The following is a 27248-nucleotide window of genomic DNA, read 5'->3' as shown; positions in this document are numbered from 1 at the left end:
GTTAAAAGCGCAGAGAGCATCATGAAGAACAAGGAACACACCAGGCAGGTCCGAGATACTGTTGTGAAGAAGTATAAAGCCGGATTTGGATACAAAAATATTTCCCAAGCTTTAAACATCCCAAGGAGCACTGTGCAAGCGATAATATTGAAATGGAAGGAGTATCAGACCACTGCAAATCTACCAAGACCTGGCCGTCCCTCTAAACTTTCAGCTCATACAAGGAGAAGACTGATCAGAGATGCAGCCAAGAGGCCCATGATCACTCTGGATGAACTGCAGAGATCTACAGCTGAGGTGGGAGACTCTGTCCATAGGACAACAATCAGTCGTATATTGCACAAATCTGGCCTTTATGGAAGAGTGGCAAGAAGAAAGCCATTTCTTAAAGATATCCATAAAAAGTGTTGTTTAAAGTTTGCCACAAGCCACCTGGGAGACGCACCAAACATGTGGAAGAAGGTGCTCTGGTCAGATGAAACCAAAATTGAACTTTTTGGCAACAATGCAAAACGTTATGTTTGGCGTAAAAGCAACACAGCTGAACACACCATCCCCACTGTCAAACATGGTGGTAGCAGCATCATGGTTTGGGCCTGCTTTTCTTCAGCAGGGACAGGGAAGATGGTTAAAATTGATGGGAAGATGGATGGAGCCAAATACAGGACCATTCTGGAAGAAAAACTGATGGAGTCTGCAAAAGACCTGAGACTGGGACGGAGATTTGTCTTCCAACAAGACAATGATCCAAAACATAAAGCAAAATCTACAATGGAATGGTTCAAAAATAAACATATCCAGGTGTTAGAATGGCCAAGTTAAAGTCCAGACCTGAATCCAATCGAGAATCTGTGGAAAGAACTGAAAACTGCTGTTCACAAATGCTCTCCATCCAACCTCACTGAGCTCGAGCTGTTTTGCAAGGAGGAATGGGAAAAAAATTCAGTCTCTCGATGTGCAAAACTGATAGAGACATACCCCAAGCGACTTACAGCTGTAATCGCAGCAAAAGGTGGCGCTACAAAGTATTAACTTAAAGGGGCTGAATAATTTTGCACGCCCATTTTTTCAGTTTTTGATGTGTTAAAAAAGTTTGAAATTTCCAATAAATGTCGTTCCACTTCATGATTGTGTCCCACTTGTTGTTGATTCTTCACAAAAAAATAAAGTTTTATATCTTTATGTTTGAAGCCTGAAATGTGGCAAAAGGTCGCAAAGTTCAAGGGGGCCGAATACTTTTGCAAGGCACTGTATTTAATGATCCCTGTTCTAGTGTATATAGAGTTGATAGAGAGTTAACCCTCACCGGTTAGACCTAGATGTTAGTGCTGAGTTAAGCTACAGCCTTATTAGCTACAACACCAAATGAAAATGTGGCCCATAGGCTGTTTGTTTCCATGTATATATTAGCTGGATAATCCTGCTGGTGGAGCCACTTGAACATGATGATGAACATCACTCTTCTGAGTGAATGATCGTGCCCAAAGGCCAGTCATGGATGTTTAGGAAAGAGCTGGCATTGTTTCTTGTAGTGAGACTGGCTTCTCCTTGGCCCTGCCTCTTGGGTTGTGGCAGAGACAGAGTGAGACTGGTTTGCAGAATGTGGAGTGGACAGGCCTGGCTGCTGCCTCTGCTCTGTTCTCATAAAAAGATCAGCTGTTGTGGAGAGATTGATCTTTGTAATCCCCGCTGTTATGTATCCACTGGGGGCTGAGGTGTCAAGAATCCTCACTGATGGCTTTCGTTGGTCTCTCCCTGGGCCTCCACATTCTGCTGTCTTGTTAGGAATGCCTTTGGATTACCAGTGCTGCATATTTATTTTTAACACGCCAATACACACAACCACTTAGAACTTCTTCTACACTACATCCTTGAGATCTCATAAGAAGTATGTAGGCTACTTGTTGTATGCCAAGTGTTGAGTATGCCTATTTTCTAGAGGCAGCGTTTCTGTGATTGTGGCTTTTCTAGAGCATAGGTCTAGTTCTCCTGTACATTTTTAGGGATTGATACTGTGTTCATTGTGTTCTTGTGTTCCTCTGTAGGTCTCACTTATCCTCTTTCAGTTTTGACCTATGCACCTGTGATTCAGGGAAGAAAGGAAAGAGGCACACATGGCCTTATGGTAGAATTAGGCTATGACTTGTGGCTTTACATCTAACATCAAATTGTATTGGTCACATACACATGGTTAGCAGATGATATTGCGAGTGTAGTGAAATGGTTGTGCTTCTCGTTCAGACAGTGCAGCAATATCTAACATGTAATCTAACAATTCCACAACAATTACATAATACACACAAATCTAAGTAAAGGAATGGAATAAGAATGTATATACATGTAAATATATGGATGAGCAATGACAGAGCGGCATAGGCAAGATGCAATTGATGGTATGAAAATACAGTATATACATGAGATGAGTAATGCAAGATATATGTAAACATTATTAAAGTGACCATTGATCCATTTGTTAAAGTGGCCAATGATTTCAAATCTGTATTTAGGCAACAACCTCTCTGTGTTAGTGATGTCTGATGGCCTTGTTATAGAAGCTGTTTTTCAGTCTCTCTGTCACAGCTTTGATGCACCTGTACTGACCTCGCCTTCTAGTGAACAGGCAGTGGCTCGGGTGGTTGTTTTCCTTGATCATTTTGGCCTTCCTGTGACATCAGGTGCAGTAGGTGACCTGGAGGGCAGGTAGTGTGCCCCCGGTGATGCGTTGTGCAGACAGCACCACCCTCTGGAGAGCCTTGCGGTTGTGAGCGGTGCAGTTGCCGTACCAGGCGGTGGGCGATACAGCTCGACAGGATGCTCTCAATTGTGCATCTGTAAAAGTTTGAGGATTTTTAAGACAAATTTCTTCAGCCTCCTAAGGTTGAAGAGGGGCTGTTGTGCCTTCACTACATTGTCTGTGTGGGTGGACCATTTCAGTTTGTCCGTGATGTGTAGGCCGAGGAACCTTCTCCACTGCTGTCCTGTCGCATGTTGATTTTGTCCACCCACACCAGACGCGATCAGGATACGCAGGTTGAAATATCAAAACGAACTCTGAAACAACTATATTAATTTGGGGACAGGTCGAAAAGCATTAAACATGTGAATTTAGCTAGCTAGCTAGATTAACATTGGGTTGCTATTTTACCTGAAATGCACATGGTCCTCTACTCCGACAATTAATCCACAGATAAAAGGGTAAAAGTGTGTTTCGTGTAATCTCTCCTCCAGGCTTCTTGTTCTTTGGACTTTATATGGCGGTTGGCAACCAACTTGAAGGTGCACTACCAACTGGACTTGAGTGTGAACCTCAGTTCATCTTTCAATTACCCATGTGGGTATATGCTCCTAAAAAGCAATGTGGAGACGGGAGAAGAGGGACTTGCAGCGATTGTATAACATGTATGTGTACATTTATTTAGCAACACTTGTGCACGTGACACGAGCAGTGTGGTCAGCATGCCAAGCTTCTTCTCCCTTGTTCTTCACAAGTACCTGTATGATAGCAGTCTTCTCAGTGTCTCTCTCACTGTCTAGCAGGTGCACCACACTACAAAGACATATGGTATGTGTTTGTGGAATCCAGATTTTATGCCGCAATAAAATCATGGTCTAAACAAGGTTATGTATGGGGAGGGTTTAACATGTGTAGCTCATCTGTTAATTTGCCTCACAACTCTTTTGTAGTCAAGAATGAGGAGTCGTGTTCTGAGGTTGTGTAGATAGACGGGCAGTACATTGTGATTAGTCTGGGTTTTTACCCTGTTGAAGGGAGGACAGTAGGAGGTGACTCAACTGGTTTGTGACTACGATGATTTCCCATTGTAGCCAATTCAATTGCATTAATTCCATTACCGATTTTGTAACAGCATTGAGTTTTAATCACTTAATAATTCATAAACAAACTTACAGAAAGCAATTTCCAAAACAAAAAATGTGTTGATATTAGTTGGCAGGGGTCTTTTCTTCAACATTGTGTTTTGATATACACTGCTCAAAAAAATAAAGGGAACACTAAAATAACACATCCTAGATCTGAATGAATGAAATATTCTTATTAAATACTTTTTTCTTTACATAGTTGAATGTGCTGACAACAAAAATCACACAAAAATGATCAATGGAAATCAAATTTATCAACCCATGGAGGTCTGGATTTGGAGTCACACTCAAAATTAAAGTGGAAAACCACACTACAGGCTGATCCAACTTTGATGTAATGTCCTTAAAACAAGTCAAAATGAGACTCAGTAGTGTGTGTGGCCTCCACGTGCCTGTATGACCTCCCTACAATGCCTGGGCATGCACCTGATGAGGTGGCGGATGGTCTCCTGAGGGATCTCCTCCCAGCATCCGCCAACTCCTGGACAGTCTGTGGTGCAACATGACGTTGGTGGATGGAGCGAGACATGATGTCCCAGATGTGCTCAATTGGATTCAGGTCTGGGGAACGGGCAGGCCAGTCCATAGCATCAATGCCTTCCTCTTGCAGGAACTGCTGACACACTCCAGCCACATGAGGTCTAGCATTGTCTTGCATTAGGAGGAACCCAGGGCCAACCGCACCAGCATATGGTCTCACAAGGGGTCTGAGGATCTCATCTCGGTACCTAATGGCAGTCAGGCTACCTCTGGCGAGCACATGGAGGGCTGTGCGGCCCCCCAAAGAAATGCCACCCCACACCATGACTGACCCACTGCCAAACCGGTCATGCTGGAGGATGTTGCAGGCAGCAGAACGTTCTCCACGGCGTCTTCAGACTGTCACGTCTGTCACATGTGCTCAGTGTGAACCTGCTTTCATCTGTGAAGAGCACAGGGCGCCAGTGGCGAATTTGCCACTCTTGGTGTTCTCTGGCAAATGCCAAACGTCCTGCACAGTGTTGGGCTGTAAGCCAACCCCCACCTGTGGACGTCGGAGCCTCATACCACCCTCATGGAGTCTGTTTCTGACCGTTTGAGCAGACACCTCCTCCACGCCTCCTGATGTACTGGCCTGTGTCCTGGTAGCGCCTCCATGCTCTGGACACTACGCTGACAGACACAGCAAACCTTCTTGCCACAGCTCGCATTGATGTTCCATCCTGGATGAGCTGCACTACCTGAGCCACTTGTGTGGGTTGTAGACTCCGTCTCATGCTACCACTAGAGTGAAAGCACCTCCAGCATTCAAAAGTGACCATAACATCAGCCAGGAAGCATAGGAACTGAGAAGTGGTCTGTGGTCACCACCTGCAGAACCACTCCTTTATTGGGGGTGTCTTGCTAATTGCCTATAATTTCCACCTGTTGTCCATTCCATTTGCACAACAGCATGTGCAATTTATTGTCAATCAGTGTTGCTTCCTAAGTGGACAGTTTGATTTCACAGAAATGTGATTGACTTGGAGTTAGTTACATTGTGTTGTTTAAGTGTTCCCTTTATTTTTTTGAGCAGTGTATTTCTTCTGCATTTTAACACTTATTTTCTGGTAGATGTTTTACCAGAAATCAAAGACTTTGCATTTTCCTAATTAATTTGATGGAAAAAAAAAAAAAGTGAGCCTTTAAAATAAAATTGACTCTTAGTTTTCATTTGACACCTACATTGACATTTGTCAGTGTTTCCGCTTTGAAAATGTGGCGCCGGACAACATGACCAGAAAGATTAAACATTTTAACGGCCATTTGAGAAATTTACCGGACCCATATGCATTGCTCAGAATGACAGAAATCCCATTTAGATTATGACAATGCATTTTAACAGAACGTGCAACTCCTGTTCCGTATGTGACCGAGATGAAAATCTCTTATACATGCGGGCTTCAATTACCAGTTAAAAAAAATGAAATTGTAGCTATTTTTAATCATGCACCAAAATGTTTTTTAACACGCGATTCCATTTAGAATTGTTGCGCAATGAATGTTCTTATAAAAGCACGTTTTAATACAGGAGGAGAAATCCCACTCAAAATACGCTCTGTATGCTGTCTGCGTGTGATAGTTGTGTTGGATAAATAAGATACATGATGACTAACAAAAATACACACAAATAACCTATCAACTGATAAGCATGACTGTCAAACGTATTTCCATCGATGAATAAAAAGCATTATCTTGCAAAGGGATTTTTTTTCTGCTGGTCATTTTGTCCGTAAACAATTTGTTAGTTCAGTAATAGGAAAAAAAAAGGAAAAAGCTGCCAGTTGCCAGCCAACGAAAACCCTGGCTACGATGAACTTCACATGTTGGTGCTCATGGGTCCTTTTAGATGGAAATACTTTTTTAAAACTCTATTAGGCCAAGTACAGATTTTTATGCTCTTTAACAAAAGTCTATTCAAGTGGCAGAGAGCTGACACCATAAGTTTTCTATTACTATGCCACTCAGTCTTATTCATATATTAAACTGATGCATTGGAGTAACTGTCCCAGTGAGGCGCTGTGCTGTGGTGGAAACTAATGATGGCTCTTGTCTGGTGTTTTGGTGCTTAGTTACCTGGCATGCTGGTAAACCACAGCGTGGCACACCTAACCCACAGCCCTCTCTCCTCTTTTCTCTGCAGGCATTGTGTCAGCACTGTCTGCATGTGATGACATCAGTCTGTGTGCATGCATCCAATGCCTCCATCCCACTCAAAAGTCACTGAGGCACCACTTACTTACTGGGTGGCACATTATGCAATCCAGCCTTTGGCTATTGGCTTTCACTCTCATTGCGGAATATCTAACTCGATTCTAAATGTAACTAACATGAACTGTCATGGAATTCTCTGCCTAGTTACTTTTCAACCTTGGTAGGTGGCGGTACTAAATGAGAATAGCTGGCTGTGTACCCTTTCTTTAATGTATTTCTTCTGATTTTCCTCAGGATCCCCCTTGCTGCTGTTTGCCAACCGGCGGGATGTGAGGCTGGTGGATGTGGAGATGGGAAGGCCAGAGTCAGCAGTGGTGGTCAGTGATCTGGAGGATGCTGCTGCTGTGGACTTCCTCTACTCTGAAGGACTCATCTTCTGGACCGATGTCAGCGAGGAGGCCATCAAGCAAACCTACTACAATCAGTCCACCAACTGTAAGCTTCACACTGCTACATCCAAGTTAGGGACTGTTCTTATGTTGTTGTCTTACATTTGTAAGTGTGTTAAATATTTAGTTTTTAAGTTTGGTGCAAATATAATCGAAAAACAATTTATTCTGCAAAACAGAAAAACTTGAAGAAAGGTCCAACACCTCTGGATACATCTAGAAAAGAACAGCAGAATGTCACTATTAATGGAGGGATATTGATATTGAAGTTTAGACCTAAGTGTTCCTACTGAAATGTTGGGCTTTTGTTTTCAGCTCTGAAAGAGGCCTTGGGGACAAGGCAAACGGTTGTTGTGTCGGGTCTCGACTCCCCTGACGGACTAGCTTGTGATTGGCTGGGCCGTAAACTATACTGGACCGACTCTGAGACCAATCGCATTGAGGTAGCCAACCTGGATGGCACCTCTCGCAAGGTGCTATTCTGGTTGGACCTGGACCAGCCCAGGGCCATCGCCCTGAACCCAGCCCACCGGTGAGTCTCTGGCCTGGCCTCTCTCTCTCCCCTGACGGGGATGTTGGTGATGTATCCACAGCAGCAGCCCCTTCCATCCATGTGTATTTATGGTTATATATGCATCTGTTGGTTGAGTGAGATGGTTGAAAACCTGCTTTTCAGCTGGGTCTGTTTCCTGTTGTTGTGTTGCGTAGATCCTCTGGAGTTGATTGCTCTTCTCTCATAGGGCACTGTTTCTAATTATATGTTGGGGACTAAGGATGTGTATCCATTGTTAGCATTATTGAGTCAGTATAATTTCACTCTAGTCAGTGGAAAGTACTGCAGTAATACCTTTTTTATTTCATGGATTTGGTGCTATTTTTGAACATGTATGGTTTTGTGAAAAAAAACTTCAAACCTCAAGAACCTGAGTTTTGCAATTTATTAACATGGGGTTATAAAACGAAACAAAGGTTAAAAGGGTGAAGAGTGTAAAACGATGATCCATTCTTCCACAAATCCACATTTTGATTTTAATGGAGGTGCAGAAAAGATATGGCACTTGGTCAAAAACAATACTTAGATTCTTTCCAGACAAGGCATTTTTTCGGTTGCATGTAACTTCTTTAGACCTTTTATGGAAGTACTTACCGGCCGTAATGGCAGTAACGACGATAGTTGCTCTGCGAAACTCCATTATTTGGTAGGCACCGATCAAACTTTGACATTATTAAGCTTGAATGCTGGTGAAAGGCCAGTTGAATGGCTGCTTCCTGGACTTGAAGGAGAATCGCCATATTCAACGTCTCCTGTAAGACCAGATTCTGGTTCAGTGTAGACCTAGATCAGCATGTGTGTGCAACGGTATATTTTTAAATCGGAAGAATATGCGAAGCATTAATATTTAAGAAGCATCAGATGATAGAATTAACTTTAATGTTCCAAGGGAAAACTTGTCTTAGACACACAGCTACACACAAGCTACATAAAGCAAGATAACATTTAATGTAACATCTAATTAGCGTCCACTGGGAAAAACTGACCAACACTTTGGTTCCAGCCCTGTCACAATAACTCCTCCCTGGCTTTTTCATTCATTGTCATGTCAAAAAGCATTGAATTCAAAGTGCCCACGATATCCCAAGTTTTGGTTGAAGTTTGTTTTATACAAGGAGAAATCCCCAATTAAAACACTTAGAATGTACTGTATGTGTTGCCACCCTAGGGTCATGCACTACTCATAAAGCATATTTAGAACTTTTATTATTAAAAAAACTAAAATACCTTCAAATATGTCATACTGTCAAAAATGTGAAAAATATTGTGATGATATTTTGGCCATATCGCCCAGTCCTACCAACACCTTCTCTAGACATTTTGTGAACCACAGACCAGGACAATTGGGAAACCAGGAGGCAGCTCATACGTTGTTCACAAATTCTGTAAGTTTGTGTCTGGTTAGGTTATTTTAGAATCGCTTTTCAGTTCTTAGACCATTTTGATTCTGTCAATTTAACCGAACCTAGGGCCCACACCTAGATCTGTTATATTTGCTGGTGGCCTTCCCTGCCCATCCACCTCCATAGCTGTCTATGAATAGAAATTTAGCATGCCTAATTAAGCCTGCTTTCAATGTAGTGCACATTGAAGCGACTGCAGCTATTCTGGGCACAACATGCAGACAGCTTGGAGATCTGGCGAATTTTAAGATATATATCTGGCTTTGTCAGAGGACCTGTAGACATGTGAATTTGTGTGTGTGTGCATGCGTATGTTTGCGAGCATCTGTGGTTTTAAAATGAGGATAAGTAGAAAAAAGGTTTCAACTTTCAAGCCCTTTGTAGAGCACCACTGATAAGACTCACTCTGTGTTTTGCTGGGTGTTTTGTCTAGTTTGTTTCCAGCTGCATTTGGCTCCAACCACAAGACTTGCCCAGTGCAAATAAAACCCATTTGTCTGACTTTTCTTTCATAGGTATCAGATGTGGTTATGTGGGTGGGTTTGTTTGGCCTGATCAGATTGGTTGTGATTTTGACACAATTATTTTCCAGCTATATGTACTGGACAGACTGGGGGGAGGAGCCTCGCATCGAGAGGGCAGGGATGGACGGAAGCAACAGGAAGATCATCGTGGAGGTGGACATCTATTGGCCCAATGGCCTCACCATTGACCTGGACGAACAGAAACTGTACTGGGCAGACGCCAAGCTGAGCTTCATACACAGAGCCAACCTGGACGGCTCCTCACGGTTAGTTGGTCTTCTCTCTCTCGAGCACACATTTTCTCCCTCTCTCCCTGTTCTTCTCATTATTGTTTTTTACACCCTTAGTGGAAAAACAGCCAGGGATCCCAGACTGAACTATAGCACTGGGCTGAACTTAATTTCAGAGGATGGTATGGATGAAACCTCCAATCCAAACACATTTGAATCTGGAGGCCCCAATCCAAACATTGGCTCTGCACGTAGGCCGAGTTGTGACCCCTCCCTCTGTGCGGTTCTCTAAACTGGAAATGACATCTCCGCCATACTGTTGTAACCCTATCTGACTTGGCATTATGGTTGTGATTGGGGCCCTCGGGGCAAAGATTGTGTAATTGAGGTTTAATGGCAATATTAATAAAGAGGTATGGCATGTTTACCTTTTCTTGTTTAGACAATAGACCACTTTCAACAGGATGTAGAATGAGAGAGGTTGTTTTCTCAAGACCAATGCAGTTGTATTGCCCTTAGAGTTTGTGTATAAGTTGCTCAGGAAACAATTTCCCAATTTGAGATTGAGGATACGAACAAGATGCACCATGGTAGAATTTTCCAATTGGCAAGAGACAGTTGAATTGCATAATTGACCTCCAGTAATGGTACTCCATTGTTGAAGTTGGTTGGAATTATCATAAGCACTTTTACGGAGAAATGTAAACTTCATCCCAGAAGTAGTTTCTGTTAGCATTGACCTATTCTCTGTGTTAAAGCGAGAGTTTTTGCTTTTCATCTGCACATTCTTGAGACGTCTGATTAATGGAGCAGTTTGCAGTATGTTTTAAATGGCTTCAAACACACACATGTCCAACTTCCAAGTACGTCAAATGCGAAATAGCTGTGAAATCGGGATGTAATACATTTCTTCTCTCCCAACCAAGTTCTTCAAACGCTATTAACGTTTTGGGGAGAACATGCTGTCACCCTCTATCCCTCTGGAAATGGATCCCTTACCAACCAACAGTTGAAGTCGGAAGTTTACATACACCTTAGCCAAATACATTTAAACTCAGTTTTTCACAATTCCTGACATTTAATCCTAGTATAAATTCCCTGTTTTAGGACAGTTAGGATCAATCACCACTTCATTTTAAGAATGTGAAATGGCAGAATAATAGTAGAGAGAATGATTTATTTCAGCTTTTATTTCTTTCATCACATTCCCAGTGGGTAAGATGTTTACATACACTCAATTAGTATTTGGTAGCATTGCCTTTAAATTGTTTAACTTGGGTCAAACATTTTGGCTAGCCCCTCCACAAGCTTCCCACTATAAGTTGGGTGAATTTTGGCCCATTCCTCCTGACAGAGCTGGTGTAACTGAGTCAGGTTTGTAGGCCTCCTTGCTCGCACACACTTTTTCAGTTCTGCCCACCAATTTTCTATGGGATTGAGGTCAGGGCTTTGTGATGGCCACTCCAATACCTTGACTTTGTCCTTAAGCCATTTTGCCACAACTTTGGAAGTATGCTTGGGGTCATTGTCCATTTGAAAGACCCATTTGAGACCAAGCTTTAACTTCCTGACTGATGTCTTGAGATGTTGCTTCAATATATCCACATCATTTTCCTACCTCATGATGCCATCTATTTTGTGAAGTGCACCAGTCCCTCCTGCAGCAAAGCACCCCCACAACATGATGTTGCCACCCCCGTGCTTCACAGTTGGGATGGTGTTCTTCGATTTGCAAGCCTCCCCCTTTTTCCTCCAAACATAACGATGATCATTATGGCCAAGCAGTTCTATTTTTGTTTCATCAGACCATAGGACATTTCTACAAAAAGTACGAACTTTGTCCCCATGTGCAGTTGCAAACCGTAGTCTGGCTTTTTTTATGGCTTGAAAAGCAGCCTTTCAGGTTATGTCGATATAGGACTCATTTTACTGTGGCTATAGATACCTTTGTACCAATTTCCTCCAGCATCTTCACAAGGTCCTTTGCTGTTGTTCTGGGATTTATTTGCACTTTTCGCACCAAAGTACATTCATCTGTAGGAGACAGAACTCGTCTCCTTCCTGAGTGGTATGACGGCCGCATGGTCCCATGGTGTTTATACTTGCATACTATTGTTTGTACAGATGAACGTGGTACCTTCAGGCGTTTGGAAATTGCTCCCAAGGATGAACCAGACTTGTGGAGGTCCTAGCTTCTAAAGCCATGACATAATATCTGGAATTTTCCAAGCTGTTTAAAGGCACAGTCAACTTAGTGTATGTAAACTTCTGACCCACTGGAATTGTGATACAGGGAATTAATTATAAGTGAAATAATCTGTCTGTAAACGATTGTTGGAAAAATGTCCTAATCGACTTGCCAAAACTATAGTTTGTTAACAAGAAATTTGTGGAGTGGTTGAAAAATGAGTTTTAATGACAACCTACGTGTATGTAAACTTACGACTTCAACTGTATGTAGTCACCGGCCTGACTGTGTTGTCTGCTGGAGCCGAAGGGAGCAGAGTGCTGTACTAGTGGATGGGGTTGCACTATGCTGTTCTGCTCTGACTGACTTCCTTTCTGAATCAGGACAGCTGTACCATTAGTGCAACCGTTCCCCTTCTAAAGAGTGTACCAGATGCTCCATTAAAGTCTGACAACCTGATTTGTTTTATTTCCTCCTGGAAAAGGCTTGAAGCGGCTCCTGAAAGCTACGTGTTCTAACAGATCTGCTTTAGGGTCTCAGAGAGATCCCAACCAAGGGGCTCTCGGTTGTTTTTGGGTGGTTAGTTGAACTGTCATGCATTAAAGATAGTTGAACTGTCATGCATTAAAGATAAAAACGGTATTCTGCTCTGTAAACATATGTTGAATTCACAGGGAGACTGTGGTGGAGGGCACCCTCACCCACCCGTTTGCCCTCACCCTGTCAGACGAGACTCTCTACTGGACAGACTGGCAGACCCGCTCCATCCACGCCTGCAACAAACACACTGGAGACAAGAGGAGGGAGATACTCAGTGGAATCTACTCCCCCATGGACATCCAAGTGCTGGGTTCAGATAGACAGCCAGATAGTAAGTACTGCTGGGTCCTGATAGACAGTCCAGACAGTAACTGCTGCTGGGTCCAGATAGACAGTAACTGCTTCTGGGTCCAGATAGACAGTAACTGTTGCTGGGTCCAGATAGACAGTCCAGACAGTAACTGTTGCTGGGTTCAGATAGACAGTCCAGACAGTAACTGTTGCTGGGTTCAGATAGACAGCCAGATAGTAAGTACTGCTGGGTCCAGATAGACAGTCCAGACAGTAACTGCTGCTGGGTCCAGATAGACAGTAACTGTTGCTGGGTCCAGATAGACAGTAACTGTTGCTGGGTCCAGACAGACAGTAACTGTTGCTGGGTCCAGATAGACAGTTACTGCTGCTGGGTCCAGATAGACAGTAACTGCTGCTGGGTCCAGATAGACAGTAACTGCTGCTGGGTCCAGATAGACAGTAACTGCTGCTGGGTCCAGATAGACAGTAACTGCTGCTGGGTCCAGATAGACAGTCCAGATAGTAACTGCTGCTGGGTTCAGATAGACAGCCAGATAGTAAGTACTGCTGGGTCCAGATAGCCAGTAACTGCTGCTGGGTCCAGATAGACAGTCCAGACAGTAACTGTTGCTGGGTTCAGATAGACAGTCCAGACAGTAACTGTTGCTGGGTTCAGATAGACAGCCAGATAGTAAGTACTGCTGGGTCCAGATAGACAGCCAGATAGTAAGTACTGCTGGGTCCTGATAGACAGTCCAGACAGTAACTGCTGCTGGGTCCAGACAGACAGTAACTGTTGCTGGGTCCAGATAGACAGTAACTGTTGCTGGGTCCAGACAGACAGTAACTGCTGCTGGGTCCAGATAGACAGTAACTGCTGCTGGGTCCAGATAGACAGTAACTGCTGCTGGGTCCAGATAGACAGTCCAGATAGTAACTGCTGCTGGGTTCAGATAGACAGCCAGATAGTAAGTACTGCTGGGTCCAGATAGCCAGTAACTGCTGCTGGGTCCAGATAGACAGCCAGACAGTAACTGTTGCTGGGTTCAGATAGACAGTCCAGACAGTAACTGCTGTTGGGTCCAGATAGACAGTCCAGACAGTAACTGCTGCTGGGTTCAGATAGACAGCCAGATAGTAAGTACTGCTGGGTCCAGATAGACAGTCGAGACAGTAACTGTTGCTAGGTACAGATAGGCAGTCCAGACAGTAACTGCTGCTGGGTCCAGATAGACAGTAACTGCTGCTGGGTCCAGATAGACAGTCCAGACAGTAACTGCTGCTGGGTTCAGATAGACAGCCAGATAGTAAGTACTGCTGGGTCCAGATAGACAGTCCAGACAGTAACTGCTGCTGGGTCCAGATAGACAGTAACTGCTGCTGGGTCCAGATAGACAGTAACTGCTGCTGGGTCCAGTTAGACAGTAACTGCTGCTGGGTCCAGATAGACAGTCCAGACAGTAACTACTGCTGGGTTCAGATAAACAGCCAGATAGTAAGTACTGCTGGGTCCAGATAGATAGTCCAGACAGTAACTGCTGCTGGGTCCAGATAGACAGTAACTGCTGCTGGGTCCAGATAGACAGTAACTGCTGCTGGGTCCAGATAGACAGTCCAGATAGTAACTGCTGCTGGGTTCAGATAGACAGCCAGATAGTAAGTACTGCTGGGTCCAGATAGCCAGTAACTGCTGCTGGGTCCAGATAGACAGCCAGACAGTAACTGCTGCTGGGTTCAGATAGACAGCCAGATAGTAAGTACTGCTGGGTCCAGATAGACAGTCGAGACAGTAACTGTTGCTGGGTACAGATAGACAGTCCAGACAGTAACTACTGCTGGGTTCAGATAAACAGCCAGATAGTAAGTACTGCTGGGTCCAGATAGACAGTCCAGACAGTAACTACTGATGGGTCCAGATAGAATGACAGCCAGACAGTAACTACTGATGGGTCCAGCTAGAGAGTCAGACAGTATCTACAGCTGGGTCCAGATAGTCTGACAGGCAGACAGTAACTAGTGCTGGGTCCAGACAGTAACTAATGCTGGGTCCAGACAGTAACTAATGCTGGGTCCAGACAGTAACAAATGCTGGGTCCAGACAGTAACTATTGCTGGGTCCAGCTAGAGAGTCAGACAGTATCTACAGCTGGGTCCAGATAGTCTGACAGGCAGACAGTAACTAGTGCTGGGTCCAGACAGTTACTAATGCTGGGTCCAGATAGATAGACAGACAGTAACTAATGCTGGGTCCAGACAGTAACAAATGCTGGGTCCAGACAGTAACTAATGCTGGGTCCAGACAGTAACTAATGCTGGGTCCAGACAGACAACAAGACAGTATCTAATGCTGGGTCCAGACAGTAACTAATGCTGGGTCCAGACAGACAACAAGACAGTAACTAATGCTGGGTCCAGACAGACAACAAGACAGTATCTAATGCTGGGTCCAGACAGTAACTAGTGCTAGGTCCAGACAGACAACAAGACAGTATCTAATGCTGGGTCCAGACAGTATCTAATGCTGGGTTCAGACAGACAGCCACACAGTAACTAATGCTGGGTCCAGACAGACACCCACACAGTAACTAATGCTGGGTCCAGACAGTAACTAGTGCTAGGTCCAGACAGACAACAATACAGTATCTAATGCTGGGTCCAGACAGTATCTAATGCTGGGTCCAGATAGACAGTAACTGCTGCTGGGTCCAGATAGACAGTCCAGACAGTAACTGTTGCTGGGTTCAGATAGACAGTCCAAACAGTAACTGTTGCTGGGTTCAGATAGACAGCCAGATAGTAAGTACTAATGGGTCCAGATAGACAGTCCAGACAGTAACTGCTGCTGGGTCCAGATAGACAGTAACTGCTGCTGGGTTCAGACAGACAGTAACTGTTGCTGGGTCCAGATAGACAGTAACTGCTGCTGGGTCCAGATAGACAGTAACTGCTGCTGGGTCCAGATAGACAGTAACTGCTGCTGGGTCCAGTTAGACAGTAACTGCTGCTGGGTCCAGATAGACAGTCCAGACAGTAACTACTGCTGGGTTCAGATAGACAGCCAGATAGTAAATACTGCTGGGTCCAGATAGACAGTCCAGACAGTAACTGCTGCTGGGTCCAGATAGACAGTAACTGCTGCTGGGTCCAGATAGAGAGTAACTGTTGCTGGGTCCAGATAGACAGTCCAGACAGTAACTGTTGCTGGGTTCAGATAGACAGTCCAAACAGTAACTGTTGCTGGGTTCAGATAGACAGCCAGATAGTAAGTACTGCTGGGTCCAGATAGACAGTCCAGACAGTAACTGTTGCTGGGTCCAGATAGACAGTCCAGACAGTAACTGCTGCTAGGTCCAGATAGACAGTAACTGCTGCTGGGTCCAGACAGACAGTAACTGTTGCTGGGTCCAGATAGACATTAACTGTTGCTGGGTCCAGATAGACAGTAACTGCTGCTGGGTCCAGATAGACAGTAACTGCTGCTGGGTCCAGATAGACAGTAACTGCTGCTGGGTCCAGATAGACAGTAACTGCTGCTGGGTCCAGATAGACAGTAACTGCTGCTGGGTCCAGATAGACAGTAACTGCTGCTGGGTCCAGATACACAGTCCAGACAGTAACTGCTGCTGGGTCCAGATAGACAGTCCAGATAGTAACTGCTGCTGGGTTCAGATAGACAGCCAGATAGTAAGTACTGCTGGGTCCAGATAGCCAGTAACTGCTACTGGGTCCAGATAGACAGCCAGACAGTAACTGCTGCTGGGTTCAGATAGACAGCCAGATAGTAAGTACTGCTGGGTCCAGATAGCCAGTAACTGCTACTGGGTCCAGATAGACAGTCCAGACAGTAACTGCTGCTGGGTTCAGATAGACATCCAGATAGTAAGTACTGCTGGGTCCAGATAGACAGTCGAGACAGTAACTGTTGCTGGGTACAGATAGACAGTCCAGACAGTAACTGCTGCTGGGTCCAGATAGACAGTAACTGCTGCTGGGTCCAGATAGACAGTCCAGACAGTAACTACTGCTGGGTTCAGATAGACAGCCAGATAGTAAGTACTGCTGGGTCCAGATAGACAGTCCAGACAGTAACTGCCGCTGGGTCCAGATAGACAGTAACTGCTGCTGGGTCCAGATAGACAGTCCAGACAGTAACTACTGCTGGGTTCAGATAAACAGCCAGATAGTAAGTACTGCTGGGTCCAGATAGACAGTCCAGACAGTAACTACTGCTGGGTCCAGATAGAATGACAGCCAGACAGTAACTACTGATGGGTCCAGCTAGAGAGTCAGACAGTATCTACAGCTGGGTCCAGATAGTCTGACAGTCGGACAGTATCTACAGCTGGGTCCAGATAGTCTGACAGTCAGACAGTAACTAGTGCTGGGTCCAGACAGTAACTATTGCTGGGTCCAGCTAGAGAGTCAGACAGTATCTACAGCTGGGTCCAGATAGATAGACAGGCAGACAGTAACTAGTGCTGGGTCCAGACAGTAACTAATGCTGGGTCCAGACAGACAACAAGACAGTATCTAATGCTGGGTCCAGACAGTAACTAATGCTGGGTCCAGACAGACAACAAGACAGTAACTAATGCTGGGTCCAGACAGACAACAAGACAGTATCTAATGCTGGGTCCAGACAGTAACTAGTGCTAGGTCCAGACAGACAACAAGACAGTATCTAATGCTGGTTCCAGACAGTATCTAATGCTGGGTTCAGACAGACAGCCACACAGTAACTAATGCTGGGTCCAGACAGACACCCACACAGTAACTAATGCTGGGTCCAGACAGTAACTAGTGCTAGGTCCAGACAGACAACAAGACAGTATCTAATGCTGGGTCCAGACAGTATCTAATGCTGGGTCCAGACAGACAGCCACACAGTAACTAATGCTGGGTCCAGACAGACAACAAGACAGTATCTAATGCTGGGTCCAGGCAGACAGCCAGACAGTATCTAATGCTGGATCCAGACAGACAACAAGACAGTATCTAATGCTGGGTCCAGGCAGACAGCCAGACAGTATCTAATGCTGGATCCAGACAGACAGCCACACTGTAACTAATGCTGGGTCCAGATAGATAGACAGCCAGACAGTAACTAGTGTTGGGTTCAGATAGATAGCCAGCAAGACAGTAACTAGTGCTGGGTCCAGATAGACAGCCAGCCAGACAGTAACTAGTGCTGGGTCCAGATAGACAGCCAGCCGGACAGTAACTAGTGCTGGGTCCAGATAGACAGCCAGCCAGACAGTAACTAGTGCTGGGTCCAGATATACAGCCAGCCAGACAGTAACTAGTGCTGGGTCCAGATAGACAGCCAGCCAGACAGTAACTAGTGCTGGGTCCAGATATACAGCCAGCGAGACAGTAACTAGTGCTGGGTCCAGATAGACAGCCAGCCAGACAGTAACTAGTGCTGGGTCCAGATAGACAGCCTGACAGTAACTAGTGCTGGGTCCAGATAGACAGCCTGACAGTAACTAGTGCTGGGTCCAGATAGACAGCCAGCCAGACAGTAACTAGTGCTGGGTCCAGTTAGACAGCCTGACAGTAACTAGTGCTGGGTCCAGATAGACAGCCTGACAGTAACTAGTGCTGGGTCCAGATAGACAGCCAGCCAGACAATAACTAATGATGTGTCCTATTAGACAGCCTACATAAATGTGTGTGTTCATGTATGATCATCTTGTTTGGATAAAGCAAATCATGTTTAATAAGCCCATGTGGGCTGGGCATTGTAAAGATGCATGACACAACAATAAAATCAATCAGACAACCAGACAGTATGTAGTGCCTTTTCAGTTCAATCTGTACAATATGTTAATGTTAAGTACACATGAATGTCCCCCCAGTACTCTTAGTTTTCTTATGCACAACATAAGATTGCCTTTGTTTTGTAAAGATATTTTTTAGACTGAACTGATGGACAGTTAGTGTCCATACACAGTAAAATGGGGTCATGGTGTACAATTAATCTGTCAAGAAATGAACATTTTCAAATGTCTGACATTCCTGGCTGGACAAATAAATGTCTGTGCTGTGCAGAAACAGAGATGTTCCAGCACGCTATGATTCCCATCTCCGTGGCATGTGTGTATGCGTGCGTGGGTGTGTGTTGAGACTGGAAGTGACAAACTGATTACTTTGGCAGTGTGTAAACATTGGTGCGCCAGTTATTGTGTGTGTTTGTTTGGGGAATGAATGATAAAGAACTCCACCATTATGGTGGTTTGCTTCTCTCCAGGAGTGTGGGGAGGGCAGGGGATGTAGAGAAAGAAGGGTTAGATTTTTTTGAGTAAATGACATGGAAATTGAGGAGGTAGCCTAGTGGTTAGAGCGTTGGGCCAGTAACCAAAAGGTTGCTGGATTGAATCCCGGAGCTGACAAGGTAAAAATCTGTAATTCTGCCCCTGAACAAGGCAGTTAACCTGCTATTCCCTGGTAGGTCGTCATTGTGATTAAGAATTTGTTCTTAATTGACTTGCCTAGTTAAATAAAAATGTAAAAAGAATTATAACATTGGCCAATAAATCATTACCTTACCTGTATATCAAGCCTCCATAAATCAAATCCAAAAATGTATTGGCTTTTTTTAGACTGCGTGTGAGAGGAGTTTGAGTAGTTTGAATGTAGCCTTGTTGTAATCAGCCTGTAGTGCTGTGTGAAGGGGAGAGGGTTGGTGTTTGCTGCTCTGCTGTGCCAGCCACTGGGCTCTGTAGCTCTGTAGTGCCATGCTGAGAGTAGACAAGGAAAATCTCACCACATGATATCAAACTTTATGGCACAGCTATTGTCCAAGCAGTGATTTTATTGTGGAGGGAAATATCAATGTTGGTCTTGTTTGAAAATGTTTTTCTTTGGTTTTACTTTTAGTCTTCCCAAGTTCTCCATCAATTGTTATGTTGTGAAAATGGTTCTCTGAATATACACCAATGCATATGACTAGATCAGACCCTCCAGGATTATGCGATTCTGTGATAGAATTGTTTTTGTTGAATCACCAATTTCCTGCATATTATGCGTGGGCTTGCAAATTTGACCAATCACTGCAATGTTTCTGCATAAAACATTCAAATCATCACAATATTATTGCCTAAAACTGACCCATCACCGCAGTACAAAAAGAGGGCTTGCAATTTTAACCAATCGCATATGTTTCAGTCAAGCTACACATCAACTTTCCCTAGTCAGTGGATTTGTGAGAATTTGGACAAAATAATTTGAAAATGTCAAAATTGATGCAGCAAAGTCCTTAACTTTTCCCGCAAATATCACAAAAAATCCAAACAAAATTCTGGAGGGACTGATGGGTGTTTGCAGTGTGGATTTCAGTCTTAGTCAGTGAAACTGAAAGGACCCCATCTTTGTTATCTCTTCTGACATTGCTCATTGCGCCCACAGTCCATACCCCATGCAGCGACAGCAATGGAGGCTGCTCCCACCTGTGCCTGCTGTCGCCCATGCAACCCTTTTACAGCTGTGCATGCCCCACTGGAGTCAAGCTCAAGGAGGATGGGAAGACCTGTCGCCCAGGTAAGAGACTAGCTGTCTGTGACCATCTAGACCATCATCTGGTGTGGGTTACTAGCTACTCAGTCTTTTATAGGGGGCACTATGCGTCCCAAATGCCACCCTATTCCCTATACAGTGCACTACTTTCGAACAGAGTTCTATGGGCCCTGAATGGTCAAAAGTAGTGCATTATATAGGAAATAAGGTGCCATTTGAGACTCGGTCCATACAGTGCCCCCTCAGTGATAACTCCCTTTGCTTATGCTACTGTACATGTGTTGTGGTTTCACAGACGTTCCCATCTGGTGTATGGGACGTTATTGACATTCCTGAGGTGATTTTAGTTTTGGACTGTCTTGCATTAGGCCTATTGAACTGCAGAGCTGCTCTTAATAATTTCATGTTATCGTGTCAAATGTCATTTTGTCCCATTTTCTTTAACTAGATTAGGAAATAAGACAAAGCTCTACTTTTAATTACATAACTATGTAATTAAGCATAACATTTTGTGGAGAAAAAAAATACAGTCGTTCAATTGAGATATTTGTCTTGGGTGCATTGGCATCCTGTTCCTCGTCAAAACATTAGCATGCCTAACCAGAGAGCCATGACAGAGACCTCATCTCTGACAGATGGCAAGCTTCTGAATGCACAATTTACCCTGCCGTTTGCTCTTAATTTCTATTTCTCTCACATACAGACAGCTACATTTAGGCTAGAAGCATAGCACTCCACCCTTCCTCTCTGCACATTCCCTACTTTCCAGAGTTTACCAAAGACCACATATGAGACAGACTGAGATTCAGGAAGGTTGGACCTCCTCTTTTTTTGCATTGTTATGTTTCTGCTGCTGTCATTCTCCTTGCTCTGCTACTCCAATCTCATTGCCTTGCTTCTGGGCAGAGAGACATCACGTAGGTAGCCAGGCCTAATCAGGTCACTGCTCCGTTTGTGTGTGTAGTGGTTACGGCCCGGGCTCATGAAACCTGTTTATTTGACTTGCCCCAGAGTGTGTTTAACATTCCCTCTGCTATGGTCTCGCTCTCTCTCTGGAGGGTCTGATCTCTTAACCCCTCCTGCCCATGACTTAAGGCATCCACATGTTTCCCATCTGAAACAGTTTGTTCATTAAGTATGTGGACACCCCTTCAAAATTTGTGGAGTCTGCTATATCAGCCAACCCGTTGCTGACGGTGTATAAAATCGTGTACAGCCATGCAATCTCCATAGACAAGCATTGGCAGTAGAATGGCCTCACTGAAGAGCTCAGTGCCTTTCAACGTGGCACCGTTATAGGATGCCAGCTTTTCAACAAGTCAGTTGGTCAAATGTCTGCCCTGCTAGATCTGCCCCGGTAAACTGTAAGTGATGTTATTGTGAAGTGGAAACGTCTAGGAGCAGGAATGGCTCAGCCGCGAAGTTGTAGGCCACAAAAGCTCACAGAATGGGACCGCCGAGTGCTGAAGCGCGTAGTGTCTGTCCTCGGTTGCCACACTCACTACCAAGTTACGAACTGCCTCTGGAAGCAACGTCAGCACAATAACTGTTCGTCGGGAGCTTCATGAAATGGGTTTCCATGGCCGAGCAGCTGCACACAAGCCTAAGATCACTATGTGCAATACCAAGCGTCAGTTGGAGTGGTGTAAAGCCATTGGACTCTGGATCAGTGGAAACGCAACAATGTTCCAACATATAGTGGAAAGCCTTCCCAGAAGAGTGGAGCACAACGGGACACCAACTCCATATTAATGCCCATGATTTTAGAATGAGATGTTCGACAAGCAGGTGTCCGCATACTTTTGGTCTTGTAGTGTTTATTATGACTCCATTTTGTGAGGTTTTTGGCCTCACAGCTGTTTGTGGACACACACAAAAAATTGAGGCAAGCCCAAGTCTACACCCCTTTACAGTAGTGTTTTTTTTGTCATTCAACGACAGATCAAATCAAATTTTATTAGTCACATGCCCCGAATGCAACAGGTGTAGGTAGACCTTACAGTGAAATGTTTACTTACGAGCCCCTAACCAACAATGCAGTTAAAAAAAAATATGGATAAGAATAAGAAATAAAAGTAACAAGTAAGCAGCAGTAAAATAACAATAGCGAGACAATATACAGGGGTGTACCGGTACAGAGTCAATGTGCGGGGGCACCGGTTAGTTGAGGTAATATGTACAGTTGAAGTCGGAAGTTTACATACACCTTTGCCAAATACATTTAAACTCAGTATTTCACAATTACTGGCATTTAATCCTAGAAAAAATGCAATGTCTTAAGTCAGTTAGGATCACCACTTTATTTTAAGAATGTGAAATGTCAGAATAATAGTAGAGAGAATGATTTATTTCAGCTTTTATTTCTTTGATCACATTCCCAGTGGGTAAGAAGTTTACATACACTCAATTAGTATTTGGTAGCATTGCCTTTAAATTGTTTAACTTGGGTCAAATGTTTCGGGTAGCCTTTCACAAGCTTCCCACAATAAGTTGGGTGAATTTTGGCCCATTCTCCCTGACAGAGCTGGTGTAACTGAGTCAGGTTTTTAGGCCTCCTTGCTCGCACACGCTTTTTCAGTTCTACCCACACATTTTCTATGGGATTGAGGTCAGGGCTTTGTGATGGCCACTCCAATACCTTGACTTTGTTGTCCTTAAGCCATTTTCCCAGAACTTTGGAAGTATGCTTGGGGTCATTGTCCATTTGGAAGACCCATTTGCGACCAAGCTTTAACTTCCTAACTTATGTCTTGAGATTAGAGGTCGACCGATTAATCGGAATGGCCGATTAATTGGGGCCGATTTCAAGTTTTCATAACAATCGGAAATCAGTATTTTTGGACACCGATTTGGACGATTATTATTATTTATTTTTTTACACCTTTATTTAATCTTTATTTAACTAGGCAAGTCAGTTAATAACACATTCTTATTTTCAATGACGGCCTAGGAATGGTGGGTTAACTGCCTCGGTGGGTTCAGGGGCAGAACGACAGAGCGACAGACCTTGTCAGCTCGGGGGATTCAATCTTGCAACCTTACAGTTAACTAGTCCAACGCTCTAACCACCTGATTACATTGCACTCCACGCGGAGACTGCCTGTTACGCGAATGCAGTAAGCCAAGGTAAGTTGCTAGCTAGCATTAAACTTATCTTATAAAAAACAATCAATCAATCAATCATAACCACTAGTTAACTACACATGGTTGATGATATTACTAGTATATCTAGCGTGTCCTGCGTTGCATATAATCGATGCGGCGCGTATCGCACCGATACCAATGTGTACCAAACCATAAACATCAATGCCTTTCTTAAAATCAATACACAGAAGTAAATATTTTTAAACCTGCATATTTAGCTAAAATATATCCAGGTTAGCAGGCAATATTAATCAGGTGAAATTGTGTCACTTCTCTTGCGTTCATTGCACGCAGAGTCAGTTTGGGCCGCCTAATTTGCCAGAATATTACGTAATTATGACATAACATTGAAGGTTGTGCAATGTAACAGGAATATTTAGACTTATGGATGCCACCCGTTATATAAAATACGTAACGGTTCCGTATTTCACTGAAAAAATAAACGTCTTGTTTTCGTGATGATATTTTCCGGATTCGGTCATATTAATGACCTAAGGCTCGTATTTCTGTGTGTTATCATATTATAACTAAGTCTATGATTTGATAGAGCAGTCTGACTGAGCAATGGTAGGCAGCAGCAGGCTTGTAAGCATTCATTCAAACAGCACGTTTGTACGTTTGCCAGCAGCTGTTTATGACTTCAATCCTATCAACTCTGGAGATTAGGCTGGTGTAACCAATGTAAAATGGCTAGCTAGTTAGCGGGGTACGCGCTAATAGCGTTTCAAACGTCACTCGCTCTGAGACTTGGAGTGGTTTTTTCCCTTGCTCTGCATGGGTAACGCTGCTTCGAGGGTGGCTGTTGTCGTTGTGTTCCTGGTTCGAGCCCAGGTAGGAGCGAGGAGAGGGACGGAAGCTATACTGTTACACTGGCAATACTAAACTGCCTATAAGAACATCCAATAGTCAAAGGTTAATGAAATACAAATGGTATAGAGAGAAATAGTCCTATAATTCCTACAACCTAAAACTTGTTACCTGGGAACATTGAAGACTCATGTTAAAAGGAACCGCCAGCTTTCAAATGTTCTCATGTTCTGAGCAAGGAACTTAAACGTTAGCTTTCTTACATGGCACATATTGCACTTTTACTTTTCCAACACTTTTGTTTTTGCATTATTTAAACCAAATTGAACATGTTTCATTATTTATTTGAGGCTAAATTGATTTTGCTGATGTATTATATTAAATTAAAATAAGTGTTCATTCAGTATTGTTGTAATCGTCATTATTACAAATAAATAAATAAAATCTTCCGATTAATCGGTATCGGCTTTTTTTGGTTTTCCAATAATCGGTATCGGCGTTGAAAAATCTTAGTCGGTCGACCTCTACTTGAGATGTTGCTTCAATATTTCCTGCTTCATGATGCCATCTATTTTGTGAAGTGCAACAGTCCCTCCTGCAGCAAAGCACCCCCACAACATGATTCTGCCACCCCCGTGCTTCACGTTTGGGATGGTGTTCTTCGGCTTGCAAGCCTCCCCCTTTTCCCTCCAAACATAAAGATGGTCATTATGGCCAAACAGTTCTTTTTTTGTTTCATCAGACCAGAGGACATTTCTCCAAAAAGTACAATCTTTGTCCCCATGTGCAGTTGCAAACCGTAGTCTGGCTTTTTTATGGCGGTTTTGGAGCAGTGGCTTCTTCCTTGCTGAGCGGCCTTTCAGGTTATGTCGATCTGGGCCTCGTTTTACTGTGGATATAGATACTTTTGTACCGGTTTCCTCCAGCATCTTCACAAGGTCCTTTGCTGTTGTTCTGGGATTGATTTGCACTTTTCGCACCAAAGTACGTTCATCTCTAGGAGACAGAATACGTCTTCCTCCTGAGTGGTATGACAGCTGCGTAGTCCCAGGGTGTTTATACTTGCGTACTATTGTATGTACAGATGAATGTGGTACCTTCAGGCATTTGCAAATTGCTCCCAAGGATGAACCAGACTTGTGGAGGTCTACAATTCTTTTTTCTGAGGTCTTGGCTGATTTCTTTTGATTTTTCCTTGATGTCAAGCAAAGAGGGACTGTGTTTGAAGATAGGCCTTGAAATACATCCACAGGTACACCTCCAATTGACTCAAATTATGTCAATTAGCCTATCAGAAGCTTCTAAAGCTATGACATCTTTTTCTGGAATTTTCCTAGCTGTTTAAAGGCACAGTCAACTTAGTATATGTGAACTTCTGACCCACCGGAATTGTGATACAGTAAATAAGTGAAATAATCTGTCTGTAAACAATTGTTGGAAAAATTACTTATGTCAAGCACAAAGTTGATGTCCTAGCTGACTTGCCAAAATTATAGTTTGTTAACAAGAAATGTGTGGAGTGGTTGAAAAATGAGTTTTAATGACTCCAACCTAAGTGTACGTAAACTTCAGACTTCAACTGTGCGTACGGTCACTGTGGGGACAACTTCATCGATGCCCTTATTGATGAAGCCAATGACTGATGTGGTGTACTCCTCAATGCCATCGGAGGAATCCCGGATCATATTCCAGTCTGTGTTAGCAAAACAGTCCTGTAGCGTAGCATCTGCTTCATCAGACCACTTTATATTGATCTAGTTACTGGTGCTTCCTGCTTTAATTTTTTTCTTGTCAGCAGGAATCAGGAAGATAGAATTATGGTCAAATTTGCCAAATGGGAGGGAGAGCTTTGTGTGCGTCTCTGTGTGGAGTAATGGTGGTCCGGCATTTTCTTCCCCTCTGGTTGCACATTTAACATGCTGATAGAAATTTGGTAAAACGGATTTAAGTTTCCCTGCATTAATGTCCACGGCTACTAGGATCGCCGCCTCTGGGTGAGCATTTTCTTGCTTGCTTATGGTGAAATACAGCTCATTCAATGCTGTCTTTGTGCCAGCTTCAGTCTGTGGTCGTGAGATGACTTGTTTTAATGTACATTTTTCACTTGAGAAATACTGTACCAAACATCTTAGTTAGATGTAAAATTGCACGACTAAGATGTCCTCAGCAAAAGAGAAGTTCTGACAATTTTGAGGAAGAGTATACTGGCTATGGCGTCTCAAGAAGGACAAACGCTACTTTTTCCGCTTATTTCTCATTTTTCAAGCAATGGGTGTATGCGAGCACACTAGTTTGAATCGAACCGAACCAGCTAAACCGAAGCACGCAGATGCCTTAAGGAGAGGCCCCACCCACAACCCTCCTCGTGTGTGTATAAAGGTGATAGAAAAAAAACTGAGTTGTTGCGGTTTTCTTGGTCAACCCTTGTTTGTGGAGTGACTGCCCTGATTGGAGGCTGTTTTACCTGGGTTTACTTGTCAGGTGTGCGTAAGTGGTGGCAAGGAAGTCAGGCGTAGGAGAGCAGGTATTTGGTAGCACACGGAGCCTTTTTTCCAGGCGAACCAAAAGCACATGGCACAACGAGATAAAACAAATGGAAAATGAAAAATGGATCGGCGATGGCTAGATGCCCGGCAACATCGAACACCGCCGGAACAAGGAGAGGCATCGACTTTCGGCCGAAGTCGTGACAATACTGCCCTGTTTCTTTAGCTTATCTTTAACTCTGCATTTTTTTTAAGGACCCGTAAGTAAGCATTTCACTGTTTGTCTACAGCTGTTGTTTACGGCGCATGTGACAATGTCATTTTATTTGTTGGGACGTACCAGTTAAACGTCAAGCCAAGGTAGTCATAATTCTGAAACCCAGGTTCAGGCTGTCATAGTCCTGGTTCCCATCCCTCTCTGCAGGGGACAGAAAACACTATTGTCTATGTGCACCAGTCCTGTTAACGACAGCCTATTCATTACCCCAAAAGGACTCTCCTCTCCCAGGCCAGGGATGCAGCGGAGCCTCTCTATTTGAATTTATAACTCTTCCAAATTGAGG

General features: G+C 43.9%; 1 protein-coding gene across 4 annotated transcripts in view; it reads left to right on the top strand.

Annotated features, from left to right (window-relative positions):
- LOC110509621 (low-density lipoprotein receptor-related protein 5) overlaps nucleotides 1–27248 on the top strand; it is an 82379-nt gene that overhangs the window by 5534 nt on the left and 49597 nt on the right. For 3 of the 4 annotated variants that reach the window (XM_036970786.1, XM_036970849.1, XM_036970897.1), the window contains exons 2-6: nucleotides 6847–7047; nucleotides 7317–7533; nucleotides 9550–9747; nucleotides 12574–12770; nucleotides 20141–20272. In XM_036970786.1, the coding sequence (XP_036826681.1) occupies nucleotides 6847–7047; nucleotides 7317–7533; nucleotides 9550–9747; nucleotides 12574–12770; nucleotides 20141–20272 (945 nt within the window). Of the gene's footprint in view, nucleotides 1–6846; nucleotides 7048–7316; nucleotides 7534–9549; nucleotides 9748–12573; nucleotides 12771–13551; nucleotides 16783–20140; nucleotides 20273–27248 lie in introns of those variants that run through there. The other variant, XM_036970958.1, reaches the window with a different exon arrangement.

This window comes from Oncorhynchus mykiss, chromosome 1 (genome assembly GCF_013265735.2).
Source record: "Oncorhynchus mykiss isolate Arlee chromosome 1, USDA_OmykA_1.1, whole genome shotgun sequence".
Taxonomy (NCBI): domain Eukaryota; kingdom Metazoa; phylum Chordata; class Actinopteri; order Salmoniformes; family Salmonidae; genus Oncorhynchus; species Oncorhynchus mykiss.
The sequence above is the reverse complement of the archived record's forward strand: the minus strand, read 5'-3'. Positions and strand labels throughout refer to the sequence as shown.